Source organism: Pongo pygmaeus, chromosome 16 (assembly GCF_028885625.2).
Source record: "Pongo pygmaeus isolate AG05252 chromosome 16, NHGRI_mPonPyg2-v2.0_pri, whole genome shotgun sequence".
NCBI lineage: Eukaryota > Metazoa > Chordata > Mammalia > Primates > Hominidae > Pongo > Pongo pygmaeus.
The window spans coordinates 46,757,615-46,784,766 of NC_072389.2; the positions used below are offsets into that span (position 1 = coordinate 46,757,615).

At 53.0% G+C, this 27,152-nt stretch overlaps 1 protein-coding gene across 7 annotated transcripts in view; it reads left to right on the top strand.

The window, feature by feature from the left end:
- The first annotated feature begins 2,944 nt into the window (after positions 1–2,944).
- The window catches only part of TYRO3 (TYRO3 protein tyrosine kinase), a 47,813-nt gene continuing 23,605 nt past the window's right edge, over positions 2,945–27,152 (top strand). For 2 of the 7 annotated variants that reach the window (XR_010123949.1, XR_010123948.1), the window contains exons 1-18: positions 3,512–3,945; positions 5,755–5,938; positions 6,167–6,267; positions 7,174–7,344; positions 8,779–8,865; positions 9,622–9,737; positions 11,956–12,133; positions 12,813–12,958; positions 13,478–13,622; positions 14,623–14,752; positions 14,836–14,936; positions 15,200–15,295; positions 15,634–15,714; positions 16,191–16,283; positions 17,017–17,138; positions 17,576–17,685; positions 17,874–18,033; positions 18,245–18,381. Coding sequence is in view for 5 of the 7 variants with exons in the window: in XM_054451818.2 (XP_054307793.1) it covers positions 3,822–3,945; positions 5,755–5,938; positions 6,167–6,267; positions 7,174–7,344; positions 8,779–8,865; positions 9,622–9,737; positions 11,956–12,133; positions 12,813–12,958; positions 13,478–13,622; positions 14,623–14,752; positions 14,836–14,936; positions 15,200–15,295; positions 15,634–15,714; positions 16,191–16,283; positions 17,017–17,138; positions 17,576–17,685; positions 17,874–18,033; positions 18,245–18,381; positions 22,460–22,850 (2,673 nt within the window). In the remaining 2 variants the exon portion in view is untranslated. Of the gene's footprint in view, positions 3,015–3,508; positions 3,946–5,754; positions 5,939–6,166; positions 6,268–7,173; positions 7,345–8,778; positions 8,866–9,621; positions 9,738–11,955; positions 12,134–12,812; positions 12,959–13,477; positions 13,623–14,622; positions 14,753–14,835; positions 14,937–15,199; positions 15,296–15,633; positions 15,715–16,190; positions 16,284–17,016; positions 17,139–17,575; positions 17,686–17,873; positions 18,034–18,244; positions 18,382–22,459; positions 23,906–27,152 lie in introns of those variants that run through there. The other 5 variants (XM_054451818.2, XM_054451823.2, XM_063652594.1 and 2 more) reach the window with 5 other exon arrangements.

Below are 27,152 nucleotides of genomic sequence, written 5' to 3' on the forward strand. Positions count from 1 at the left end.
GCGCAATCTCGGCTCACTGCAACCTCCGTCTCCCAGGTTCAAGTGGTTCTCCTGCCTCAGCCTCCTGAGTAGCTGGGATTACAGGCACCCGCCACCACATCCAGCTAATTTTTGTATTTTTAGTAGAGATGAGGTTTCACCATGTTGGCCAGGCTGGTATCGAACTCCTGACCTCATGATTGGCCCGCCTAGGCCTCCCAAAGTGCTGGGATTACAAGTGTGAGTCACAGCTCCAGGCCTCCTCTCTGCCCCTGTAAGTAGAAATACTACGGCTGGGCAAGGTGGCTCGTGCCTGTAATCCCAGCACTTTGGGAGGTGAAGGTTGCAGTGAGCCAAGATCGCGCCATTGCACTCCAGCCTGGGTGACAAAGTGGGACTCCGTCTCAAAAAAAAAAAAAAGAAATACTATGAATTGAGAGAGATTTAGAATTAGGGGTAGGGGAAGCAGGAACTCAGGGCCCCCTGTCCCACACAGAAAGTGTGCTGCCCCTGTGACAGTGATGGATCTCAGGCTTTGGCTAAGGTGGGAAGTTTGTCAAGACTGTAAGTGGCATCCATCACATGTCCAAGAAGCCCATTTTGACCAGTAGAAAAGGATGGCCTTTAGGGTGGGATTCCCTATCAGCTCAGGAAATGGTGGGGAGGGAATGAAGAGAGATAAGGAAGTAAAAGGCTGGGTTGGGCTCTGGGTCCAACATCTTCTAGAATGAATCTTACTAATGTCAGCCAGAATCAAGAGGAGGAGGCTCCCCTTCACTGGAAACTTGAAGTCCCCCTCAGAGAAAAGGTGGGAGAGAGGGCTTGGAAAAGTGACAAGTGCCCAAGAGCAGCCCAGGCAATTCTGCCTTCGGCACCAGACTATTGTCTGCCTGCCCTGACTCAGCCCAAATTCAGAAACTGTGGATTCTGGAAAGCAACAAGACTTTTCCTTTGGGAAAGGGTCCTGAAGCTGACCCACAGTGCTCAAGAAAGTTGGCAGAGAGGCCAGGCACAGTGGCTCACACCTGTAATCCCAGTATTTTGGGATGCCGAGGTGGGCGGATTACCTAAGGTCAGGAGTTTGAGACCAGCCTGGCCAACATGGTGAAACCCTGTCTCTACTAATAATACAAAAATGAGCTGAACATGGTGGCAGGCACCTGTAATCCCAGCTACTCATGAGGCTGTGGCAGGAGAATCACTTGAACCTATGAGGCAGAGGTTGCAGTCAGCCAAGATCGCACCATTGCATTCCAGCCTGGACGACAAGAGTGAAACTTCATCTAAAAAAAAAAAAAAAAAGAAGAAGAAGAAGAAAGAGAAGAAGAGGAAGAGGAAGAAGAGAAGGATAGGAGGAGGAGGAGGAGGAGGGGAAGGGGAAGGGGAAGTGGAAGGGGAAGGGGAAGAGAGGGAGAGGAAGAAGAAGAGGAAGAGGAGGAAGAGGAAGAAGAAGAAGGAAGAAGAAAGAAGAAGAAAATAATTGGCAGAGAGCTCAGTGAAATAGAGACAGAGGAGACGGAAGTGAGCCACACACTGTGCATCCTCGCCTCACCAGGAAACTGCTAAAGTTCCTGGGGAAGCAAAGTAGAATTTCATAAGAACAAAATGGATGGAGAGGAGAAAACCTATGGTGGCTGTGAAGGCGCTGATGCCACGTATGTCAAATTGATATCATCTGATGGCCATGAATTTATTGTAAAAATAGAACATGCATTAACATCAGGCACGATAAAAGCCATGTTGAGTGGCCCAGGCGTTTTATGGGTTTGGCTTTTAAATTTAGGTCTTTGGTCTTAAGTTAATTTTTGTTTATGCTGTGAGGTCAGTTTGCTGAGAACGAAACCAATAAGGTCAATTTTAGAGAGATACCTTCACATGTGCTATCGAAAGTATGCATGTATTTTACCTACAAGGTTCGCTACACTTAACAGCTCTACTGAGATTCCCGAATTCCCAATTGCACCTGAAATTGTACTAGAACTGCTGATGGCTGCGAACTTCCTAGATTGTTAAATAAAATAAATTATAATAAACTGTTAACTCTATTCAGTATTTAATACTTGTAGTTCAGTTAGTAACTTTTTCATATATAGCATGTTGCCTGTATGCAGTTTTAACTATATAAAGTTCATTGCAAAGCAGATTATCTTCTGTTTTTTTGGCATAGCAATCAAAGTTGATATTTGTTTGCTACATCAACAAATTAAGGACATTTTCACAAGCTGAGAAATAAACAAATATGCCAATTAAAAAAAAAAAAAAGAAAGAAACAGGGACAGAGATATCTGGCCCCTGCCATCCATGTCTTGACAGTGCCTCATGAGTCTCTCCTCCTGCTGCCGCCTGGGGGCGCCCCCAGCTGGGTCTCAGGCTGCTGCCAGCACTGCTGTTGTTATCATTAGTGTAATTAATAAACAAGCACTGCTGGGGCCAAGTGGAAGAAGAGGCAGGCCCCTGCTGCTCAGGAGAATCCCTGAAAAGATCCAGTGAGCCTGCGGCAACCGGAGCTGAGTGGCTGGTCCCTCCTCTCTACCCAGGACCTCTGGAAGGGGTGTGGGGTGGGCTTCCCCCTGGAGGGAAGGGCAAGGGGAGGAGCACACTTGGTAGGCTTGGTTTGGAACCAGCTCTGCATGTGCCTGACAGGATGTCTGTGGGCAAGGCCACCCTCGTGATTACTGTTTGTGGGGCGGGCTCTGAAGCAATTATTCATTCATTTAATAGGCATCTGCCTATTTATTTATGGAGAGCCTACTGTGGGCAAGGTGGTCTACTAATAATAGCTAATGTTTGACTGGACAGTGTGACGACACAGCCAACTTTCACACCAGGTCCTGGGAAAAGGGGTAGAAGCAGGGGAAGCAACAAGGAAAAATGACAGCCCAAAAAGATCTGGGCAATTGGGCTTTGGCCTCTGTAGTGTAGTGGTGGGGATATATATTAGGTAAAACCTGGTGATTACCAAGATCTTGGGAAACTCAAGACCCAAGCTGGAAAACATACGGCAAGTGGGGCTGGAGAAAATGGGCATTTTTCAGGTAGGAGGGACTTGGAGATAAAGGCATGGCAATAGGACTTGAATATGGGGATTTTGGGTGAACGGCTCAATGAAAGGGAGGCACGAAGGGATGCTAGCCGATCCTGCTGGGGGAGCCCCGGGTCACGGCAGTTTCGGGGAGCCAGATGGATGGGAGTGTCTAGGGGTTGAGGTGCTCTAAGTCCTGAGAGGGGGGTGCTGGATTCTGGGATCAGAGTCCGAACAAGAGTTGGGGTGTGGTGGGGGCTGCCAGCGGGGTTTTGAGGGAAGACTCTGGAGTGCTGGGTTAGAAAAGATGCTGGAGCGGGTTTAGGGAAAGGAGGGGCGTGGCCGGGGAGCCCATCCTGGAGGCCAAGCCAGATCCTCAGGTTTGGCCGGGGGCGGCTGGGGCCGGTGTGCCGGCGGGGCGCCGGCGGGGCCGCGGGGGTTTGCGGCGCTGGCTGGGGTTCGCGCTCCGAGCCAGTCGCCGGGGCTCCGCGGGGGGGCGGTGCGAGCTCGGGCTGCGGGCGGGCCGGGAGGAGGCGGCGGCTCGGAGAAGAACATGAATCAGCGGCGGCGACGGCGGCGACGGCAGTGGAAGGAGCGCGCTGGCCCGGGAGCGGCCCCGGGGACCTCGCGCTGCTGACGGCGGCGACCGTGGCCGGAGGCGGGCGCGGGTCTCGGAGGCAGTCGCCTCAGCGCCACCCCACTGGCGGCCCCAGCCCCTCCCGCAGCCCTCCTCCCTCCCGCTCCCTTCCCGCCTCCTCCTCCCCGCCCTCCTCCCTCCTCGCTCGCGGGCCGGGCCCGGCATGGTGCGGCGTCGCCGCCGATGGCGCTGAGGCGGAGCATGGGGCGGCCGGGGCTCCCGCCGCTGCCGCTGCCGCCGCCGCCGCGGCTCGGGCTGCTGCTGGTGGCTCTGGCTTCTCTGCTGCTCCCGGAGTCCGCCGCCGCAGGTAGGGGCTAGCCCGGGAGGCGGCGGGAAGCGAGGGGCTGCGGAGGGGCGCGGCCGGGGGTCGGAGCCCGGGACGGGCCTGGCGGGCCGGAGTCGGGGTGAGGGTCCGGAGCCGAAGGCCGAGCCTCGGGGCTGGGACAGGGCGCGCGGCGGAGTGCTCGCCGCCAGATCTCCGGCCGGGCCCCCACCCCCAACTTTCTGGCGCTCGGGGCTCTTCTGGCGGGGTGGAAGAGAAGGGAGCGGGGTGTGGGCTGTGTGGTCAGCGGGGAGTGTTTGGGACTGCATTTTCCCGCCTCGATGTTCCCAGCTGTTAGCTCCCTCCTTCCCAGTACTGGGGACCCCATTCTGCCTGCCCCGCACGCGAAGGTCCGCCTCGGAAACCACACGGGCCGGGGCTGGGCACCCAAAGGCCACCCTGATACCATTTAGGTACACAGGGGCTGTGAGGGTGCCCAGTCACAAAAAACAAATGGGCACACTCGAGTTCCTGTGCCCTCAGAGCTTCCTGAAAGCAGAACCTTGGAGAGGATGGGCTGTTGCCAGGTTGCTGGTCTTTGGGAGGGGTTAGTCTTGTGTTCCCACATAGCCACTGAGGCATTTGCTGGTGACAAGAGCCTTCCATGCAGCACGGTGCTCTCCAAGTTCCCACCCCGCACCTCGGGGACTGCTGGGCATATAGGGAGCGGGAGCCTGGCCCCCGTCCTGTGACTGGTCCTGAGAGGGTGAAGGGAGCAGGAAAGAGCCACAGGCCAGGACAGCGGCCACCCGCTGGCATCTTCTCTTGAGACAGCATTCCTTGCCATATCAGCCTCTCAGGGAAGGGAAGGGAAACGGGGTGACGAGTATTTACAAGCTGAAAGGTGTGGACCTGATGCTCAGGGAGCCCACGACTTTGCCTAGAGTCACATAGCAAAGGGCAAGAAGAAGCAGGGCTGGATTTCAGTTATGCAGATACTTGATCTGCACCTCTCTCTGCTTAAAAACAAGCCAGGAGGCCAGGAGAGGTGTGTGTGTGTGTGTGTGTGTGTGTGTGTGTGTGTGTGTGTGTGTGTGTGTGTGTGTGTGTGTGTGTGTGTGTGTGTGTGTGTGTGTGCGCGCGCGCGCGTGTGTGTGCGTGTGCGCGCACGCGCGCACACGCAAGTTCCAAAGAGTGGCCCCTGTTGATGTGGCAGTGGCTCAGGGGTCTTAGGCTCCCTGCTCAGGGCCCCAGCCCTCCCTTCTGCCTCCCACCTTCCTAGCACTCGCCCCTGCCCACATTCAGGTATTAATAGAGCGGATGGCTGCCAGGAAGGCTGCCATGTGTTTGATCTGACGTCGTTTTGCAGCCATATGTTCTCCACTTCAGGGGAGCACCCCCTCCTTTCCTTCTTCAGCCCTGCTTCATTTGGTAAGGTTGGGTGCAGAGGGTGCTGGCAGCAATTCAGGGTCTGGGCTGACACCTTGGGTGGAGAGCTGGCAGCCTGTTGCACTAGTTGGGTGCAGCAGTCATTCCTAGAGCAGTGCCTGCCCCAGTAGGGTAACTCCCATCATTTCAGCCCAGCCTGCCTTCCTTTTGCTGTCTGGGCTCAGAAGGAGGACATGGGGAAGAGGTCCTTAGAGCCGGAGGGAACTTGGAGAGCTGGCCATGCCCCTTCCCTTCGCCCAGGTCCAGCGACCTTCCCTTCCACACTGTCCTACCTCTGCTTCCTTGACTTTGGCTGAGAAAGAGCCCTCTGTCTGACACAGAAGCTACCTTCTAGAAGAGAATGGGAACTGTTTACAGAGACAGAGTCCCTCTCAAGGCTGACACATGTTCCTTCCCACCCCTCAGGTCTGAAGCTCATGGGAGCCCCGGTGAAGCTGACAGTGTCTCAGGGGCAGCCGGTGAAGCTCAACTGCAGTGTAGAGGGGATGGAGGAGCCTGACATCCAGTGGGTGAAGGATGGGGCTGTGGTCCAGAACTTGGACCAGTTGTACATCCCAGTCAGCGAGCAGCACTGGATCGGCTTCCTCAGGTGCAGGCCTGTGGGGGCAGGTGTGGGCTGCCAGCCAGGGGGCAGGCTATGCTCTTTCCTTGGGGATTGGGAGCTGGGGCCCTCTCCTGATGCCCAGAGGTCTGTGGTTTTTTTATTTGGCTACCTGTGGGACCTTCCAGAAGTCGGGGCAGGCTGAACTCATCAAGTTTGCCTAGCAGAGCTGCCCCCCTTGCCCTGGGAAGCAAGCCTCGTATCCTGTTTCCACAGCCTGAAGTCAGTGGAGCGCTCTGACGCCGGCCGGTACTGGTGCCAGGTGGAGGATGGGGGCGAAACCGAGATCTCCCAGCCAGTGTGGCTCACGGTAGAAGGTGAGGAGGCAGAGCCATATGGGCGTGTTGGCCTGGAGCATGTGCTGTCTGCTGGTGACTATACCTCTGCAGTGGAGAACTCAGTAGAAGCTGGGCTGCCCCACTGCTCTGTGGGGCCTGGTTGTCCAGGCTGTAGGCCCACTCCAGACATCGGAAGACCCTACCAGTTGGAGTTGGGTATCTGGGAACCAAGGGACCAACTGGGATCCACAACCTGTGGGGTGCAGTCTGTTTCCGTTGCTTGAGCAACAAGCTTCAAGCATCCATCTGGGACTGGACCCTGTTCTGCCAAGTGGTCTGGCCAGCAGGGGGAGGGGAGGAAGGCTCTGCAGCTGCGGGAGCTCAGAGCTGTTCAGCCCAGGAAAACAAAGTGACTAAGAAAGTAACAAAGGGCCCTGAATGGGAGCTGGGGCCTGGCAGCAGAACTCTGCTGAAGCTCCCACCCACTCCCCTGAGTTTTATGCCCCTCTCCCAGCTCTCCACCCCCAGTCTCCTCTCTTACTGCAAGAAGAGCTGTCCAAATCTGCCATGCCTAAGGGGGCAGCATGGAAGACATGTCTAAGGTGCCAGGCATGGTGGCATGTGCCTGTGTCCCAGCTACTCCAGAGGCTAAGGCCAGAGGATCACTTGAGCCCCCAGGAGTTCCAGGCCAGCCTGGGCAACATAGAGAGACCTCCCCACCACTAATCTCAAAAAAAAAAAACCAAAAAAAAATTCCTAAGGAGCCTGAAAAAGAGAAGCACCGCCTGCCTCTCAAGCTAGATGCCTGTTCTGCTGTTGACCTAATCATAAGGGGCCTGTGGTAACCTTCCGCGTGGAGGACTTCAGATGTAAACAGACTTGTGATTTGTACAGTAGGAAGCCAAGAGGTGGCAGGGCTCACTCCTCACTCCCCTTCTCTCCTAGGTGTGCCATTTTTCACAGTGGAGCCAAAAGATCTGGCAGTGCCACCCAATGCCCCTTTCCAACTGTCTTGCGAGGCTGTGGGTCCCCCTGAACCTGTTACCATTGTCTGGTGGAGAGGAACTACGAAGATTGGGGGACCCGCTCCCTCTCCATCTGTTTTAAATGTAACAGGTGAGCAGCCTCAGAAGAGGGCTTGGAGTGGAGAAGGAGCTGGGTCCTGGAGGGCACTGAAGCTGGCAGAGTTTCAGCCACTGAGCTTGCGGTTGTGAGTGTCCAGAGCAAGCCCCAGTGTCTGGGGATGTGAGCTGCACCATTACTAAGCTCATTAGTCAGGTGTGCTAGGCTGGCTGGGTGGGCTGATTAGTGGTGATCCTGCTGTGTGTGCTTAAGGAGGGTGTGGGGCCACCTTTGGTTCACAGCAGTCCAGGCCATGCACAGCTGGCCCTCAGAGATGAATTGTATGAGACCAGGGGCACCCATCCCCCACCCCTCCCAAGGGAAGGAGCCAGAAACCAGCCCACGCAGAGCTAGGGAGGAGTATCTGGCAGACACTGAGAAGACAAGACTCTCAGGCTGCAGAGAGGGGAAAGGAGGGAGAGAGAAGGGGTAGGGGGAGGTTAGCACAAAGATACAGGGCTTCCTCCCCTAATGGCACTTTCCGGAAAACCTCCAGACATTTTCCTGAACAACTGTGTCTGTCCATACCTCTGCACAGTCACACCTGCACACCCACCTGGGCCCCAAGTTTCTTGGGTACATACCCTCACATGCTTGTAAGGCTTGCTTATTTGTGAAACAAAGTATACTGTTTCTGGTTGAGGCTTGAATTGGGCAAAAAAGATGGGAGTCTGAGCTTGGTCTCATGTGCTGGAAGATGCCAGGGAAATGGGTGCTGAGCTAGGTTCTCCAGCAATTTGAATCTTGAGAAGAGGTGGACTATGAGACCTCTTGGAAGCAAGTGCAGGTCCTGTTCAGGAGGTGCTGAGCTGGAGCAGATTAGAGAGGAGGTTGGGTTCACTTCCTTCCAGGTGTGCGTGGTTGGGACCCTCAGGCAGGCAGCCTGATAATAAGCACTCACTGAACTCCTACTCCACACCACACTGTGCTAGGCACCACAGGGGACAGCGGGAATACAAAGGAAATAGAAGCTGAAGAACTGAGTATAACTGGGGAGACAAGACACGTGCATAAAGAGCTGAGAACTACTGCAAGGCAGAGAGTCTGCAAATAACAACCCCAAGGGGGCACAGAGCAAACAGAAGGGCTCACTCTGGTATGCGCAAAAAAGAGTGACCAGAAAAGGGGGGCAATTTGTGCTGTGTGTGGGAGATGGGATGGAGGTGGGAGGGTTTAGCATGCCGTGCACTTGACACACATTACCTGATTCTCACAATTCTCCCGTTTGAGAGATGAGAAAACAGAGCCCTCTCCAGGCTCACCAGACTCCAGTGTCCCTGTTCATTTCACCGTGCCTCACTGCCCAGCCCCTTCCTTTCAGGAGGGATTTAAGGATGTTCAGACCAGAGCCTGAGTATTCGCCTTTCCCAATCCCGCACTGAGTGGGGGTTGCTGCTTGGGGAGCTGACTGAGGTTTTCTGGCCCCAGGGGTGACCCAGAGCACCATGTTTTCCTGTGAAGCTCACAACCTAAAAGGCCTGGCCTCTTCTCGCACAGCCACTGTTCACCTTCAAGGTAGGAGGGCTGGCAGGGAGGAAGGGTGGATGAGGCCAGGGGCATTCCCAGCGAGCTCTCCAGCAGTTAGAATTGTTCTGTGTTCCGGCTCCCCTTGTGGTCCTGCTGGGATCTAGGGAGCGAGGGGTTAATTGGCATAGCTCCCATTCCTAGTGGGAGCACCTGAGACCCTGCGTGGCTGAGATGAGAATAGAATCCTGACGTCACAGCAGAGTTCCCATCACGAAGCAGAGTCCTTGGGAGGGAGGGAAGGAGGGAGGGAGGGAGGCAGCAGGAGATGGTCAAGGCCCATGCCCAGCCTTGTTTCTGCCCCTCCCTTTAAGGGGATGGGGGTGGGGAAAACAGCCTAGCACCGGATGGAGGAGACCCAGAGGGCTGGTGCACAGAGTGGGAGGGAGAGGGTGTCTGCAGGAGCCAGGCTGTGGCTGCAGGGGCAGCTGCCTGTCTCTCCCTTGTATCTCCCAAGCCTGAGGTGCCGCCCCCACATACCCTCTCATCTTATTCCTCAGTCACACAGGGCCTTCGTTGCAGGGAGAGGCAACCTCTCTCCACAGCACTGGCACTCTCCCAGGTGTAAGCAGCTGTGCCCTACTGGTTGCTTATTTGTGTACTACTGTGATCCTGGGAGTGCTGAGTAGCCGTCTTTAGGTTGGGGATGCCCTGGACCCTCAGAGAGACTCAAGGCTTGACTCCCGTGCCTCCTGCTGCCTCTGCTCATATCCCTACTGGGCACTGATTCTGAGTCCCCGTCCACAGCACTGCCTGCAGCCCCCTTCAACATCACCGTGACAAAGCTTTCCAGCAGCAATGCTAGTGTGGCCTGGATGCCAGGTGCTGATGGCCGAGCCCTGCTACAGTCCTGTACAGTTCAGGTAGGCTCTCTGGGCTGGGCCATGCTCGTTCTGGCTGCATGGCCAGCACTTTGTTGACAGGGGTATCAAACTCACTAGCCAGCTCCTGGGGGCTTGGTCTGCAGCTCTTTTCAGGCTCTGCTCCTTAGCAGGAAGAACACAGGCCACTGTCTCTTATCATGGGGTGCTCTGGCAACTAAGTGACTTTGCAGATTAGCTCAAACTCATGCATTCATAAGGTTGGAAAGCAGATCACTAGAACAGATTTGGGGTGCCTGGAAGGTTTTTCTTTCTTTCTTTCTTTTTTTTTCTTTTTTTGAGACAGGGTCTCACTGTTGGCCAGACTGGAGTGCAGTGGTGCCATCTTGGCTCACTGCAACCTCCACCTCCTGGGTTCAAGTGATTCTCCTGCCTTAGCCTCCCCAGCAGCTAGGATTAGGATTACAGTCATGCACCGCCACGCCCAGCTAATTTTTTTTTTTTTAATTTTTAGTAGAGACTAGTAGTTCACCATGTTAGCCAGGCTGATCTCAAACTCCTGACTTCAAGTGATCTGCCTGCCTCAGCCTCCCAAAATGCTGGTATTACAGGCGTGAACCAGCACACCCAGCCGAGTTTTTCTTACTTAGGTGAAAGCTCAAACCTTTGCTGATACTCACACTATCATGCTCCACCTTACCCCCCACCCCCACTCAAGCCAAAGAGAACAAGATGACCAGAAGGGGCCCTAAGCCTTGGAGAGTGGAAAAACTGGGTAAGGTGATACTAAAAACAAGAGGCAATGCAGGCTTGCTCATTTTCATCCGTTTACTCAAAAGCCATTTAATGAGTACCTTTCAAAACTGTTCTGGGCAGTTCCCCTGGGCAGGAGGGGCCCCTGCTCTGGGCTCCACCATTTAGAGAACCCTACTGAGGTTGGGCACAGTGGCTCATGCCTGTAGTCCCAACACTTTGGGAGGCGGAGACGGGAGGATTGCTTGAGCCTGGGAGTTCAAGACCAGCCTGGGCAACATGGCAAAAACCCTTTCTCTACAAAAAATACAAAAATTATCCAGGCACAGTGGCATGCGCCTGTACTTCTAACTATTCAGTAGGCTAGAGTGGGAGGATGACTTGAGCCTGAGAAGTCAAGGCTGCGGTAAGCCGAGATCATGCCACTGCACTCCAGCCTGAGTGAGTGACAGGGCAAGATCCTGTCTCTATAAAAAAAAAAAAAAAAAAAAAAAAAGGTTCCTACTCTGGCCCTCCTTTGGCCACACCCCTTTCCCCTGGGCAAAGAGCCTACAGGGCCAAAAGGATATGCCCATCCAGATGGCAAGGATCCCCTCACTGCCACACTATACTATAGCTATTCAGGATCTCTTGCCCTAATGGCCCTGAGTCTGCTTCTGGGGCCTGTGTGGGCCTTTTCCCTGCTCCATCTTCCCAAGGATGGACCACAGTGTGATATGAGCACCTCTAAGCCCAAGGGGCAGCCATTCGTGAGGGGGATGGGAATGGAGCTTGGATATGCAGTCAGCATTGTCCACGCCTGTGCACATGAGGCCCCTCATGGTGCAGACCTTGGCTTCAGGCCAGCTCTTCCAGTGCCTCCTCATTCTGACTCGGGACTCCAGGGATTTGGAGAGTTACAAATGCAAACCTGATCTCCCAGGTTGTTTTGAAGGCTTATTGGTCAAAATATTAAGAGAGAAACTATTTAATAGTTTGTTAGCTGATTTATAATGTTTAAATATTTAGACATATAGTACGTGGATCTCTTTGTACTCTTGCCCTGGGCCCCCAAAATGTAAGATGAGGGGCTGGTTCATAGTGCCCTAGGCTCCCAGTTTTCTCTGAGCTTCAGAAGCTCTAGAACTTTGGAGTGGCATGTAAACAGGCACAATAAGTGGTAAGTATACCCTAAGAGTTTTGCACCAAGTACAAAAGGACAAGAGGAGTTTTCTGGAATGGTTGAGAAAGGCTTTCACCAAGAGAGTGATGTTTGCACTGAGTCTTAAAGGATGAGTAGGCCTTTGCTAGGAAGAGCAGGTCATTCCAAGTGAAAGGAACAGCATTTGCAAAGGCATGAAGGTGTGGAACCCCGTGTATTATTGGGGTGGGGGCAGATGGGAGGGCGTGGGTTGCAAGTGTTTGCTGATAGAGGAAGCATTCATTCAAGCACCCATAGCTACACCCATCCCATCTTCCATCTTTCACAGGCTCTTCCCTACATCATTAATTTTCTGCTTTTCTGTAGGTGACACAGGCCCCAGGAGGCTGGGAAGTCCTGGCTGTTGTGGTCCCTGTGCCCCCCTTTACCTGCCTGCTCCGGGACCTGGTGCCTGCCACCAACTATAGCCTCAGGGTGCGCTGTGCCAATGCCTTGGGGCCCTCTCCCTATGCTGACTGGGTGCCCTTTCAGACCAAGGGTCTAGGTAAGGGATGCATAGAGCAGAGGGGGTGGGCAGGGCTGGAGCTGGGAAGGGGGCCATGTTGGCTGGAGTTCTGAATGGTGCTGGTGGAGATGGAGGTTCAGGCATCATTCAGCAAACATTTACTGCATATAACTACATACCACCTTGTAAATAGTTCTTGTAGGTGGAACAGATAAGCAAACTGGAAAAGATCAGATAATGTGGTTGATGAAGAGTGTCCCCAGGTGGTTAAGGAAACCCCCCCTAAAAAGGTCTGAAGGATAAAGATCTGAAGGATCTGGGATCTGAAGGATAAAGAAGAAGCCATGTAAATATCTGGGGGAAAATCACTGCCGGAAGAAGGCACAGCAAGTGCAAAGACCCTATGACAGGAACTTGCTTGGCAATTGCAAAGAGGCTGGCATAGCTGTGAGAGGGGAGTGGTGAGGGATGAGGCAGAGAGGCAGTAACCATGGTGATGAAGAGCAACACTGCCGAGCTGGGGTGCTGCCTGTCCTGCCCATTGCTTACCCCTCCCCCAGCACAATGGGTGAGAGCAGTCAGAGCTGGGAGGTGAACCCTTCCCCAGTTTGTGCCTCTCAGAGCTGTTTAGTTCTTGGGAGTTGGTTCCAAAGGTCTGCATGGAATTATGATGGTGGGAAGGGCAGGGGTCTTAGCAATCTTCTCTCTTTGGCTCCAGCCCCAGCCAGCGCTCCCCAAAACCTCCATGCCATCCGCACAGATTCAGGCCTCATCTTGGAGTGGGAAGAAGTGATCCCCGAGGCCCCTTTGGAAGGCCCCCTGGGACCCTACAAACTGTCCTGGGTTCAAGACAATGGAACCCAGGTAAGACAGACAGAACCCTCCCCTCTCTCCACTCTCCTGGAGTATCAGCCTTCAGGGTTCTAAGGCCTTTAAGAATTTCAAAATGGTTGTCTTTGGTGGGCCTGGGTCTCCTGCAGCCCCAGGGAATCCTTTCCTCCTCACCCTCCTCTGCAAGCTCCACTTCTCAAAGGATTATGTCTCCTGTTAGGGTTGCATCCTGTGTGCACTTTGTAAATAAAGCAGGAAGCACATTCCTGCTTGAGCTGGGGGAGGGCACAGATAAGGCTTTGTCCCCAGCTCAGTTCGCTCCCATCCCCCACCTGTGCGTTCCGGGACTGAGCCTTGTTTGTGTTCTGGAGAGGCCCCTGCAGCCCAGAGCAGGAATGTGATTACTCCCAGAAGGTTGTGTTCCCGCAGCCCCTGAACCCACAGTGCCCCTATACTCCCATGTTCCCAGCTGGACCTTTTTCTGTCCTCAGGCCCCAGCTGGAGGCCTTCTCCTCAGGCTCACTATGGGGTGGGGGCTTTTCCTGGCTGCAGGATGAGCTGACAGTGGAGGGGACCAGGGCCAATTTGACAGGCTGGGATCCCCAAAAGGACCTGATCGTACGTGTGTGCGTCTCCAATGCAGTTGGCTGTGGACCCTGGAGTCAGCCACTGGTGGTCTCTTCTCATGACCATGCAGGTGAGGCTTGTAGGCGGAGAGGGGCAGAGGCTCAGGGGATCAAGGTTTTCAAGGGCAACCTAGACTGATGGGAGGAGCCTAGTAGCATCTCCCCTCCTAGTAGACCCACAGACAGAGTGAAGAAGTTGAGGCCAGGGCTGTTTAAACTATCTTGGCTGGGCATGGCGGCTCATGCCTGTAATCCCAACATTTTGGGAGGTTGAGGGATCGCTTGAGGCCAGCAGTTTGAGACCCGCTCTGGCAACATAGCAAGACTCTGTCTCTACAAAAAAAATTAAAAAAAAAAACAATTAGCCTGGTGTGGTGACATATGCCTGTAGGCCCAGCTGCTCCAGAGGCTGAGGCAGGAGGATTGCTTGAGCCCAGGTGTTTGAGGCTGCAGTGAGCTATGATTGCACCACTGCACTACAGCCTGGGCAACAGAGTGAGCCTGTTGTCTCTAAAGAAACAAACAAATAAGGCCAGGAGTGGTGGTTCACACCTATAATCCCACAACTTTGGGAGGCTGAGGTGGGAGGATTGCTTGAGTCTAGGAGTTTGAGACTACCCTGGGCAGCAAAGTGAGACTTTATCTCTACCAAAAAAATTTAAAAATTAGTCAGGTGTGATGTTGCACACCTGTAGTCCCAGCTACTTGGGAGGCTGAAGTGGAAGGATTGCTTGAGCCCAGGAGGTTGAGGCTGCAGTGAGCTGCAACTGTGCCCCTGCACTCTGGCCTGGGCAACAGAACAAGACTCTGTCTCAAACAAACTATATCTCATTCTCTCTCTGCCCCAGAATTGGCATAGAAATCCGTGGTCACACTCTAGGTCACAACAGCCAGGGCCTGTCTCTGACCACGTAGGAAGGACTCTTAGGCCTTCCTCTGGAGCCCCTTTCCCTCAGGACCCTTATTGACCTAGAGGAGCCCCTTGAACCAGCTGGATGGCCATCCTGGGAAAGTTCTGAAGGGACCCCATGGTGTCATCCTAGCTCATGCCACTGCACCTCCCTCCCACAGGCCAGCAGGGTCCTCCTCACAGCCGCACATCCTGGGTACCTGTGGTCCTTGGTGTGCTAACGGCCCTCGTGACGGCTGCTGCCCTCGCCCTCATCCTGCTTCGAAAGAGACGGAAAGAGACGCGGTTTGGGTAAGGGGATGGGGATGTGGAGGGAGAGGCAGGTAATGATGAAAGACCTTGGAGCTGACCCCAAATCCTGGGTTTTTCTTTAGGCAAGCCTTTGACAGTGTCATGGCCCGGGGAGAGCCAGCCGTTCACTTCCGGGCAGCCCGGTCCTTCAATCGAGAAAGGCCCGAGCGCATAGAGGCCACATGTGAGTGGTGGGTGATCATGGGAAGGACAAATGGGCTGTCTTGTGCCCCTATCTGCATTCTTTTACCAAATTATTAATTTGACTGATAGTCTGAACATCAGTGAGCCCCAGGCACACAAACCTGCCTGTGTGGAGTTCACCACCCCAGCCGTGGGAGACCTAAGCTCATCTCTATGCTCTGAGGGCAGAGTCTGGGGTTTAAGAGGCTGGGTTTTGGCTCAGGAATCAGAGATCCCTCTTTCCCACAAACCCTTTCCCCACAGTGGACAGCTTGGGCATCAGCGATGAACTAAAGGAAAAACTGGAGGATGTGCTCATCCCAGAGCAGCAGTTCACCCTGGGCCGGATGTTGGGCAAAGGTATGTGAGGCTGTGTGGGGATGGGCATGGCTGGTTTGCTGTAGCTGGAGGTGTTTGGTTGCCCCGGTCACTTTGAGGTTGTGGGTTTGGGTCAGCTCCTGTAAACAAGATATGCTTATAGACTCCTGGGTGTGGGATGTTTGGGCGGAATGGTGGCTGGGGACAGGGAGGGCTGAGGAGCTGCTCCCAGCATGCTCTTGCTTTGGCTACTGGCAAGGGTGCCTTCTCCACTGGCCCCAGAGTCTGCTGACTGTGTCCCCATGGAGGGTCACTTGGGAGGAAAGATGGCAGGGAGCAGAGAGCCAAGGAGACTCTCCCTCACTTGGATTGGTTCCTAGGAGAGTTTGGTTCAGTGCGGGAGGCCCAGCTGAAGCAAGAGGATGGCTCCTTTGTGAAAGTGGCTGTGAAGATGCTGAAAGGTGAGTGGGGGATAGTTGTAGCCTGAGGGCATGTCTTGGAAGGGTAAGAGGGGCAACTGACCCTGAAGCAGGCTCTGCTTTGCCCCTAGATTTTCCAAGAAGAGCTGGGCAGCACTAACTGGGATGCTGTTTACCACACGAATAATTCACAAGCATAAATCCAAACACACATATTCATGCCCAGCCATTGCTCTCTGCCATCGGCAGTGACTGTCCTCTGAGTCCCCTCTTGGGTGATTACAACTGTGGTTGGTTGACCTGCTGGGCTGCCCAAACCAAAGGGAAGGGAAGGCATTAGCAAGTGGAGAAGTTGCTGAGTAGCACCACTCCTTGGGGGTTTCTCCTGCTCATGGCTGGGCTGTTTCCTGGGCTCCCTGGGAAGCCTAGGACATCTGAAGGACAAGACCTAGGAGGCCTGGGTCAAAACTAGGGGCACATCTTGTTTTATTTCCTCCTTCCCCATCCCTTTCTCCTAGCTGACATCATTGCCTCAAGCGACATTGAAGAGTTCCTCAGGGAAGCAGCTTGCATGAAGGAGTTTGACCATCCACACGTGGCCAAACTTGTTGGTGAGCCCCTTTTTGGGGGAGGCAGATAGAGAATAGGGCTAAAAATATGCTTTACCAATATGAGAGGGCAGCCTGTAGGAGAGACGTTTGGACTCATCTGGTAAATAAATAGATAGCAAAATAGCAAAGAGGGTCCTGGCAGAAATTTGAGGTGAGGAGTGCCAAAGGTCTGCACATGAAGACTGTGTGGCCGGACGTGGTGGCTCATGCCCATAACCCCAGCACTTTGGGAGGCTGAGGTGGGAGAATTGCTTGAGGCCAGGGGTTTGAGACTAGCCTGGGCAGTATAGCAACAGCCCACCTCTATTAAAAAAAAAAATACACACACACACACATACAAAAATTAGCTAGGTGTGGTGGTGTGCACCTTTGTCCAGCTACCCGGGAGGCTGAGGTGGGAGGATCATTTGAGCCCAGAACATTGAGGCTGCAGTGAGCTGTGATTGCGCCGCTGCACTCCAGCCTAGATGACAGAGCAAGATACTGTTTCAGAAACAACAAAGACTGCTTGTGTGGACAGAGAAGGAAAGGAAGGGGACAGAAGATGCTCCAGGGATATGGGAGCAGCCAGAGTCCCTCCTGGGTAGTCCCCAGACCAGTGTGGAGCCTGTGAAAAAATAACAAATAGCAGAGCCAGAGCTAGAGATGGGACCCAGCAGGTGGGGACTTATGCAGACACCTGAACTGCCCCTTGATCCTTCTGTGCTCAGCTCCTGACTCTCCCTTGTCCCAGGGGTAAGCCTCCGGAGCAGGGCTAAAGGCCGTCTCCCCATCCCCATGGTCATCTTGCCCTTCATGAAGCATGGGGACCTGCACGCCTTCCTGCTCGCCTCCCGGATTGGGGAGAACCCCTTTGTGAGTACCTGGTGTGGGGGTGGCCAGGAGGAAACGGGTGGGAACACAGGGCCTGGAAAGGCATAGAGACCCTGGCAGAGAGGGGCTTGCTGGGTAGGGCTGATGGAGCTGGGTGGGAGTAGGAGGGGTCTGAGTTTGAATCCTTTTAATCTAGCAGGCTTTCTTTTCTCTCACAAAACCCTGCTGAGAAACATAGGCTGGGCAAGGGCCCTTTCTAGGGGGAGGGATTTGTGGAGCCCCAGGGTGGGGGAGTCTCGGCTTCCAGGCTCCCTCTTAGGCTAGCCGAAGCTTCCTTGCCTTGGGAAGGCCCTCCATCCCCTTCCTTCCTTCCAGTGATTCTGGGGACAGCCTTCAGGCTTTCTGGCCAGGGATCCCCATCCATCCTGCCCCAGCTGGGTGGGCAGGTTAAGCCTGAGCTTGGCCTGTCTGTCCACTAGAACCTACCCCTCCAGACCCTGATCCGGTTCATGGTGGACATTGCCTGCGGCATGGAGTACCTGAGCTCTCGGAACTTCATCCACCGAGACCTGGCCGCTCGGAATTGCATGTACGAATTCTGGAGGACTCGAGGGTGGGAGACAGCAGCAGGTGCCAAGAGGAGCTAGCTAATGGTCGACTCCTGCCTGGGACAGTATCTGCTATGCATGGGGGTAGCTTGGGAGCAAAGATGTCCTGGCTCTTATAGGGCTGTGAGCATGGCAGAAGGCTGACTCCCTCCCTCAATGCTCCTTGTAGGCTGGCAGAGGACATGACAGTGTGTGTGGCTGACTTCGGACTCTCCCGAAAGATCTACAGTGGGGACTACTATCGTCAAGGCTGTGCCTCCAAATTACCCGTCAAGTGGCTGGCCCTGGAGAGCCTGGCTGACAACCTGTATACTGTGCAGAGTGACGTGGTGAGCAGGGTGGCCCGTGAAGCTTGGTGGGGACTAGTGTGACAGCAGACCTTTAGGATCCTTAAGGGCCTAGCCAAGTCTGCTCTCTGGGGTTTGGTTGCCCCCTGATGAGGCCCTGAGCCCCAGGTTGTGCTTGTCTCAGAGCCATGGCTTTCTGCCTGGCTCAGGACACCTAGTGACATCTTCTCCCCCAACCTCGATTCTGTCCCAGTGGGCGTTCGGTGTGACCATGTGGGAGATCATGACACGTGGGCAGACGCCATACGCTGGCATCGAAAACGCTGAGATTTACAACTACCTCATTGGCGGGAACCGCCTGAAACAGCCTCCGGAGTGTATGGAGGATGTGTGAGTATCCTGGGAAGGGGGATCTGGAAGGAAAGGGGAATCTGGAGTTTTGGCTGATGGCTGCCACCACAGTTGCTGGCCCAGTGGGAACTAAGAGCCTCAACTGGACCTTTGTTTTTTGATAGAAACATCCTTGTAGTTGGAAGGCTGCACTCCACCTCATACTCACTGTTCATCTACCACCTCCCTGTTTTCTTTCTTTCCCCTTTTCCCATCCCAGATTTCTTGCTTTAGCCTTTGTCTATCAGTCTCTTTTCTCCAGTTTGTAAGGAGAACCAGGAACCCCAAGAGCAGAAGGCACAGTGCATAGTAACAGTGTGGGAGGTTTCCCTGCCATCTTCCCACCCATCATTCCTTTTTTTTTTTAATTTGTATTTATTTTATTTTATTTGTTCTACCCTAGTGAATACAACCTTTGTCCTGGAGACCCCAGCTAGTCTAAGAAAACTTCCTTGGCTTAGCTCTCTTGGGAATCTAAGATAAAGAACTGAGATCCTGGGAAGAAGGGAACTGCCTCCTCTTCTTTCTGCAAGCCCAAAGCCCTCAGGACTGGGCAGGCAATGATACCACCCATTTTGCTAGAGTGATAACAGACCCTGTGACAAGATAATGGGAAGTGTCACTGACATTAGCTCTGGCATTTAGGCATTCTTTCAGGTACTCTTCCTCTGACCTTATGAGGAAAAGACTATTATTTATCCCCACTTTGTAGATGAGAAAATAGGATTAGAGAGATTAAGTAACATGGCCAACGTCACAGAGCTATTAAGTGAATGAGTTGGAATTTGAACCTAGATCCCTGTGGTTTTAGAATATATACTCTTAACTCTTTATGACAACAACTGTGATTTGTCTGTTTTAGTCTTACACTCCCACTCCATCCAAGCCAAGGGCTCCTTAGGCCTTCAGACAAACTTTTGTGAGTATTTTTTGTTTTGTTTTTTGAGACAGGGTCTCGCTCTGTCACCCAGGCTGGAGTGCAGTGGCGTGATCTCTGCTTACTGTAGCCTCAACCTCCTGGGCTCAAGTGATCCTCCCTCCTCAGCCTTCCAAGTAGCTGGGACTACAGGCACGTGCCACCACACTCGGCTAATTTTTGTATTTTTGTAGAGACAGGGCTCCGCCATATTTGTCAAGCTGGTCTTGTGCTCCTGGGCTCAAGGGATCCACCTGCCTTGGCCTCCCAAAATGCTGGGATTACAGGTGTGAGCCACCACGCCCAGCCCAGAGGACCTTTCATGAGCCCCAGGGGGAGTGGGAGCCACTGTGATCAGAGAAAGAATCTGCCCCATTTCTTGCACTGGGATTGGACTTCCAGAGGGCTGAGGTCATGGACAGGCACAGGAAGGCTCAGCCTGATGGTGGGGTCCTTCCCTCGGACAGTGGGTTTGAAGTGCCCTGAGCCTGGGCTGTGGGTAACTCACCTACACCTGAGAGGGAAATCTTGAGTACACAAGCCAGGCCCTGGCCCTCCTGTTCATTCAGCAGAGCTCAGGGCATGGCAAGGGGCAGGAAGCTCGCGTCTCCCTGTAGCTGCAGCCTGCTTCAGTTCTAATCTGGAGCTGTAGAAGCTCTGACGGGCAGTGGGGACCAAATCCCAGTGCAGCCTCCTCCCCAGCTGGAGCTGGTGCTGTCAATGGAGAGTGGGCAGGCACTGGCCTCACCCAGGCAGCCTGGTGGACAGGCGCCAGTTGGCTCCTAGCACAGCCTTGAGGACATGTCCCAGTCTGGCCATGTACCCACGGCCCCAGACCATTCCCATTCCCACGACCTGCTCAGTGTCTGGCATGATTACTGCCGTTACTAGGGCCCCCTGCTGGGGGTGTGCTGGTGTGTGAGGCAGTGCTTGGGGCTCTTGTCATGGGCATAGGCAAGAGAGTCAGGCATTTGCATTCATTGGACTTGGTCTCAGCGTCTTTCCATTAGGTTTTTTGGTTTGTTATTTTTCCACCTGAGCCTGAGGCATTCCTTGGGCATCCTGAGTGATAGGCTTCAGGGAATTTATAAGGTTCCTGAAATTGTATGTAAAAAAGCGTTCCTGGCAGGGCACAGTGGCTCACACCTGTAATCCCGGCGCTTTGGGAGGCAGATCACCTGAGGTCGGGAGTTCGAGACCAGCCTGACCAACATAGAGAAACCTCGCCTCTACTAAAAATACAAAATTAGCCAGGTGTGGTGGCTCATGCCTGTAATGCCAGCTACTCGGGAAGCTGAGGCAGGAGAATCGCTTGAACCCGGGAGGCAGAGGTTCTGGTGACCCAAAATCACACCATTGCACTCCAGCCTGGGCAACAAGAGCAAAACTCCATCTCAAAAAAAAAAAAAAAAAAAAATTAATTCCTGTTGGGAGGAGAGCTGGAAGCTTTTTCCAGATACTCAAAAGTTGTATATGAACAGTGAGGACTTTTTCTTTTTTTGAAATGGAGTTTTGCTCTTGTCGCCCAGGCTGGAGTGCAATGGCGCAATCTTGGCTCACCACAACCTCCACCTCCTGGATTCAAGCGATTCTCGTGCCTCAGTCTCCTGAGTAGCTGGGATTACAGGCATGCACCACCCTGCCCAGCTAATTTTGTATTTTTAGTAGAGACAGGGTTTCTCCATGTTGATCAGGCTGGTCTCAAACTCCCGACCTCAGGTGATCCACCCACCTTGGCCTCCCAAAGGGCTGGGATGACAGGTGTGTGCCACCACGCCCAACCAATTTTTGTATTTTTTAGTAGAGATGGGGTTTCATCATGTTGGCCAGGCTGGACTCGAACTCCTGACCTCAAGTGATCCACCTGCCTCGGCCTCCTAAAGTGCTGGGATTACAGGCATGAGCTCCTGCACCTGGCCTGATTCAGTAGGTTTCCTTTTAAAAAAAAAAAAAAAAAAAAGAGATAGGGTCTCGCTCTGACAGCCAGGCTGGAGTGCAGTGGTGCAATCACAGCTCACTGTAGCCTCAAACCCCTGGGTTCAAGAGATCTTCTGCCCAGCCTCCCTAGTAGCTGGGATTACAGGTACTTACCATCATACCTTGCTTATTAATTATTTTTTTAATAGAGACATGGTCTCGCTATGTTGTCCAGACTGGTCTCGAACTCCTGGGGTCAAAGGATCTTTCAGCCTCAGCCTCCTGAGTAGCTGGGACTACAGGTGCATACCACTGTGTCCGGCTGTACAGTGAGGAATTACTGAGTAGGTACTGCCCACTCAGCATAGGAGGGACTTTGGAGCCAACCCCCTTAGCTTCACATCACAGCTCTGTCACTTTCCACGTGTGTGACTTTAGTCACGGTTCTTAACCTCTTTGTGCATGTTTCCACATTTGTAAATGTGGAAATGATCTCTATTTGATCATTGCTTTCATAGGGTTGTTGTGAGAAATAATAAGCCAGGATGTGCCTGTAATCCCAGCTACTCAGGAAGCCGTGGTGGGAGGATCACTTGAGGTCAGGAGTTTGAGACCAGCCTGAGCAACATAGCAAGACCCCTCCTCTACAAATATATTTTTTATTTATTTTATTTTATTTATTTATTTGTTTATTTATTTATTTTGAGACGGAATTTCACTCTTGTTGCCCAGGCTGGAGTTCAATGGTACAATCTCGGCTCACCGCAACCTCTGCCTCCTGGGTTCAAGCGATTCTCCGCCTCAGCCTCCCGAGTAGCTAGGATTACAGGAATATGCCACCATGCTGGGCTAATTTTTTTTGTATTTTTAGTATAGATGGGGTTTCTCCATGTTGGTCAGGCTGGTCTCGAACTCCCGACCTCAGGTGATCTGCCCGCCTTGGCCTCCCAAAGTGATCCCACCTCAGCCTTCCGAGTAGCTGGGACTACAGGCGTGTCTACCGAGCCTGGCTAATTTTTGTATTATTATAGAGACAGGGTTTTGCCATATTGCCCAGGCTGGTCTCGAACTCCTGGGCTCAAATAATACCCCCCTTCGGCCTCCCAAAGTGTTGAGATTACAGATGCGAGCCGCTGTGCCCCACCAGGGAATAAAATTTTTTAAAACCCTAGTGCCATATGATGAAGGGGCCCCTGCTTTTGAGGGAAGGGCTCCTGCCTTCTCTCACGCTTCTCTCCACCCCAGGTATGATCTCATGTACCAGTGCTGGAGTGCTGACCCCAAGCAGCGCCCGAGCTTTACTTGTCTGCGAATGGAACTGGAGAACATCTTGGGCCAGCTGTCTGTGCTATCCGCCAGCCAGGACCCCTTATACATCAACATTGAGAGAGCTGAGGAGCCCACTGCGGGAGGCAGCCTGGAGCTACCTGGCGGGGATCAGCCCTACAGTGGGGCTGGGGATGGCAGTGGCATGGGGGCAGTGGGTGGCACTCCCAGTGACTATCGGTACATACTCACCCCCGGAGGGCTGGCTGAGCAGCCAAGGCAGGCAGAGCACCAGCCAGAGAGTCCCCTCAATGAGACACAGAGGCTTTTGCTGCTGCAGCAAGGGCTACTGCCACACAGTAGCTGTTAGCCCACAGGCAGAGGGCATCGGGGCCATTTGGCCGGCTCTGCTGGCCACTGAGCTGGCTGACTAAGCCCCATCTGACCCCAGCCCAGACAGCAAGGTGTGGAGGCTCCTGTGGTAGTCCTCCCAAGCTGTGCTGGGAAGCCTGGACTGACCAAATCACCCAATCCCAGTTCTTCCTGCAACCACTCTGTGGCCAGCCTGGCATCAGTTTAGGCCTTGACTTGATGGAAGTGGGCCAGTCCTGGTTGTCTGAACCCAGGCAGCTGGCAGGAGCGGGGTGGTTATGTTTCCATGGTTACCATGGGTGTGGATGGCAGTGGGGGGAGGGCAGGTCTAGCCCTGTGGGCCCTACCCTCCTGCTGAGCTGCCCCTGCTGCTTAAGTGCATGCATTGAGCTGCCTCCAGCCTGGTGGCCCAGCTATTACCACACTTGGGGTTTAAATACCCAGGTGTGCCCCTCCAAGTCACAAAGAGATGTCCTTGTAATATTCCCTTTTAGGTGAGGGTTGGTAAGGGGTTGGTATCTCAGGTCTAAATCTTCACCATCTTTCTGATTCCGCACCCTGCCTAGGCCAGGAGAAGTTGAGGGGACCATGCTTCCCTGCAGCTGACCGGGTCACACAAAGGCATGCTGGAGTCCCCAGGCTATCAGGTGCCCCTCTTCCAAAGGCAGCGTGCCGAGCCAGCAAGAGGAAGGGGTGCTGTGAGGCTTGCCCAGGAGCAAGTGAGGCCAGAGAGGAGTTCAGGAGCCCCTCTCCATACCCACAATCTGAGCACGCTACCAAATCTCAAAATATCCTAAGACTAACAAAGGCAGCTGTGTCTGAGCCCAACCCTTCTAAATGGTGACCTTTAGTGCCAACTTCCCCTCTAACTGGACAGCCTCTTCTGTCCCAAGTCTCCAGAGAGAAATCAGGCCTGATGAGGGGGAGTTCCTGGAACCTGGATCCCAGCCTTGGTGGGGGAGCCTCTGGAATGCGTGGGGCGGGTCCTAGCTGTTAGGGACATTTCCAAGCTGTTAGTTGCTGTTTAAAATAGAAATAAAATTGAAGACTAAAGACCTAAGGTTTTGTCTCTTTTTTTTTTTCGAGACAGTCTCACTGTGTCACCCAGGCTGGAGTGCATGGTGTGATCTTGGCTCACTGCGACCTCTGCCTCCTGGGTTCAAGTGATTCTTGGGCCTCAGCCACCCGAGTAGCTGGGATTACAGGGGCTCACTACCATGCCCAGGTAATTTTTGTATTTTTAGTAGAGATGTGGTTTCACCATGTTGGCCAGGGTGGTCTCGAACTCTTGACCTCAAGTGATCTGCCTGCCTTGGCCTCCCAAAGTGCTGGGATTACAGGCCTGAGCCTCCACACCTGGCCCCAGCTTTCTCTCTTAAATGTTTACTTTTTTTGAGATCACAAAGATGAAAGATTTTTACATAGAGAAAAGTCTGGAAAGACATATGCCAAAATGTTAACAACTGTTATCTTTTTTTTTTTTGAGACGGAGTCTCACTCTGTCGCCCAGGCTGGAGTGCAGTGGTGCGATCTCAGCTCACTGCAAGCTCCGCCTCCTGGGTTCACGCCATTCTCCTACCTCAGCCTCCCGAGTAGCTGGGACTACAGGTGCCCGCCACCACGCCCGGCTAATTTTTTGTATTTTTAGTAGAGACGGGGTTTCACTGTGTTAGCCAGGATGGTCTCGATCTCCTGACCTCATGATCCACCCGCCTTGGCCTCCCAAAGTGTTGGGATTACAGGCGTGAGCCACCGCGCCCAGCAACAGCTGTTATCTTTAAATGACGGGGTTAAGGGGACTTTCTTTGTGCTTTCCAAGTTTTCTGCATTGAGCACAAAATGCTTTTGTAATTAGATACAGGATCCCAATGAATCTTATTATACTGAAGATAATACAGAGTCACCGTGGGCAGTTAGAAAAATGCAAAAAATCGGCTGGGCGCAGTGGCTCACGCCTGTAATCCCAGCACTTTGGGAGGCCTGGGTGGGTGGATCACGAGGTCAGGAGTTCAAGACTAGTCTGGCCAACATGGTGACACCCTGTCTTTACTAAATATACAAAAATTAGCTGGGCATGGTGGCGCGTGTCTGTAATCCCAGCTACTCAGGACACTAAGGCAGGAGAATTGCTTGAACTCAGGAGGCGGAGGTTGCAGTGAGTCGAGATCGTGGCAGCCTAGGTGACAGGCGAGACTCCATCTCAAAAATAAAATAAAAATAAAAATGCAAAAAATAATAAAAGGTGCCAGTTACCTATACTCCCACCACCTAGAGATAATCACCATTGATCTTTTGAAAATGCAAATATTCAGCTGGGCACAGTGGCGTGTATTTTTTTTTTTTTTTTTTTTTTTTTTGAGATGGAGTCTCGAGTCTTTCCCTGTCACCCAGGTTGGAGTGCAGTGGTGTGATCTCGGCTCACTGTAACCTCTGCCTCCCAGGTTTAATCGAGTCTCTTGCCTTGGCCTCCCGAGTAGTTGGGACTACAGGCACGAGCCACTGTGTCCGGCTAATTTTTTGTATTTTTTGTAGAGACAGGGTTTCACCATGTTGGCCAGGCTGGTCTCGAACTCCTGACTTCAAGTGATCTGCCTGCCTTAGCCTCCCAAAGTGCTGTGATAACAGGGGTGAGACACCATGCCCAGCTTGTAATCCCAGCACTTTGGGAGGCTGAGGCGGGTGGATCACTTCAGGCCAGGAGTTCGAGACCAGCCTGGGCAACATGAAACCCCATCTCAACTAAAAATTCAAAAAAATTTAGCCAGGCTTGGTGGCACAGGTTTGTTATCTCAGCTACTGGGTGGCTGAGGAATGAGAATCACTTGAACCTGGGAGGAGGAGGTTGCAGTAAGCTGAGATCTTGCCACTAAACTTCAGCCTGGGTGACAGATTAAGACTCTGTCTCAGAAACAAAACAAAACAACAAAAAAGCTTTTAGAGCAAGTTCATGGGAGATGCAGCAGGAGGCGCAGGAACCACACCCATGCTAGTGAGGAGTGTGGGGAGACTGGAAGGGCCACAGGTATTGTGCTGCTTCTGGCTGAGGGCAGGGAAATAGGGTGGCTGCTTCTGAAAGCAAATATCCTGAAAAACCTGTTGCTGGTACTCCAAATTCTGGTTCCCATGTAGATCATGAGACCTGAAAAACTTCCAGGCAAGTAGCTTTCAGAATCTTTCCTGCTGTGATTAACTTTCACTGCAGGTAGTGATTACCTGTGAGATAACATCTGGGAATTATTGATTGAAAAGACCTTCATTATCGGTTGGGGGCGGTGGCTGACACCTGTAATCCCAGCACTTTGTGAGGCTGAGGCGGGTGGATCGCCTGAGGTCAGGGGTTCAAGACCAGCCTGGCCAACATGGTGAAACCCCATCTCTACTAAAAAAATACAAAAACTAGCCAGGAGTGGTGGCAGGTGCCTGTAATCCCAGCTACTTGGGAGGCTAAGGCAGGAGAATCACTTGAACCCTGGAGGCGGAGGTTGCAGTGAGCTGAGATGACGACACCACTGCACTCCAGCCTGGATGACAGAGCGAGACTCCATTTCAAAAAAAAAAAGGCCAGGCCTGGTGGCTCACGCCTATAATCCCAGCACTTTGGGATTTTCCGTCTCAAAAAAAAAAAAAAGAGAGAGAGACTGTGGATCAAAAAGGATTTTCACAAACAGATTCAAAGAACCAGCATCCAAATTAAGAAACAGCATTAACAGCAACCCAGAAGCAACCCTTGGGACCTGCCTCAATCTCTGCCTCCTCCTCCCTACTCCCCGTAGGTAACCTCTATCCTGACCTCTAACACCATGGATCAGTGTAGCTCCTTTTAAAAGTATATAAATGGAGTCATATAGATTTTTTTTTTCTTTTTTTGAGATGGAGTCTCGCTCTGTCACCCAGGCTGGAATGCAGTGGCGCCATCTCGGCTCACTGCAAGCTCCGCCTCCTGGGTTCAGGCCATTCTCCTGCCTCAGCCTCTCGAGTAGCTGGGACTACAGGCGCCCGCCACCACGCCCGGCTAATTTTTTGTATTTTTAGTAGAGACGGGGTTTCACCATGTTAGCCAGGATGGTCTTGATCTCCTGACCTCGTGATCCACCCGCCTCGGCCTCCCAAAGTGCTGGGATTACAGGCGTGAGCCATCGCGCCCGGCTAAGACATATAGATTTGATTACTTTGTGTTTGGTTTCTTTCCCTCAGCAACATGTTTATAAGGATCATCTAACAACAGCAGTTTTGAAAAGTGAGTCTCAAAGAGGCAAGAATGGCCAGGCATGGTGGCTCACACCTGTAATCCCAGCGCTTT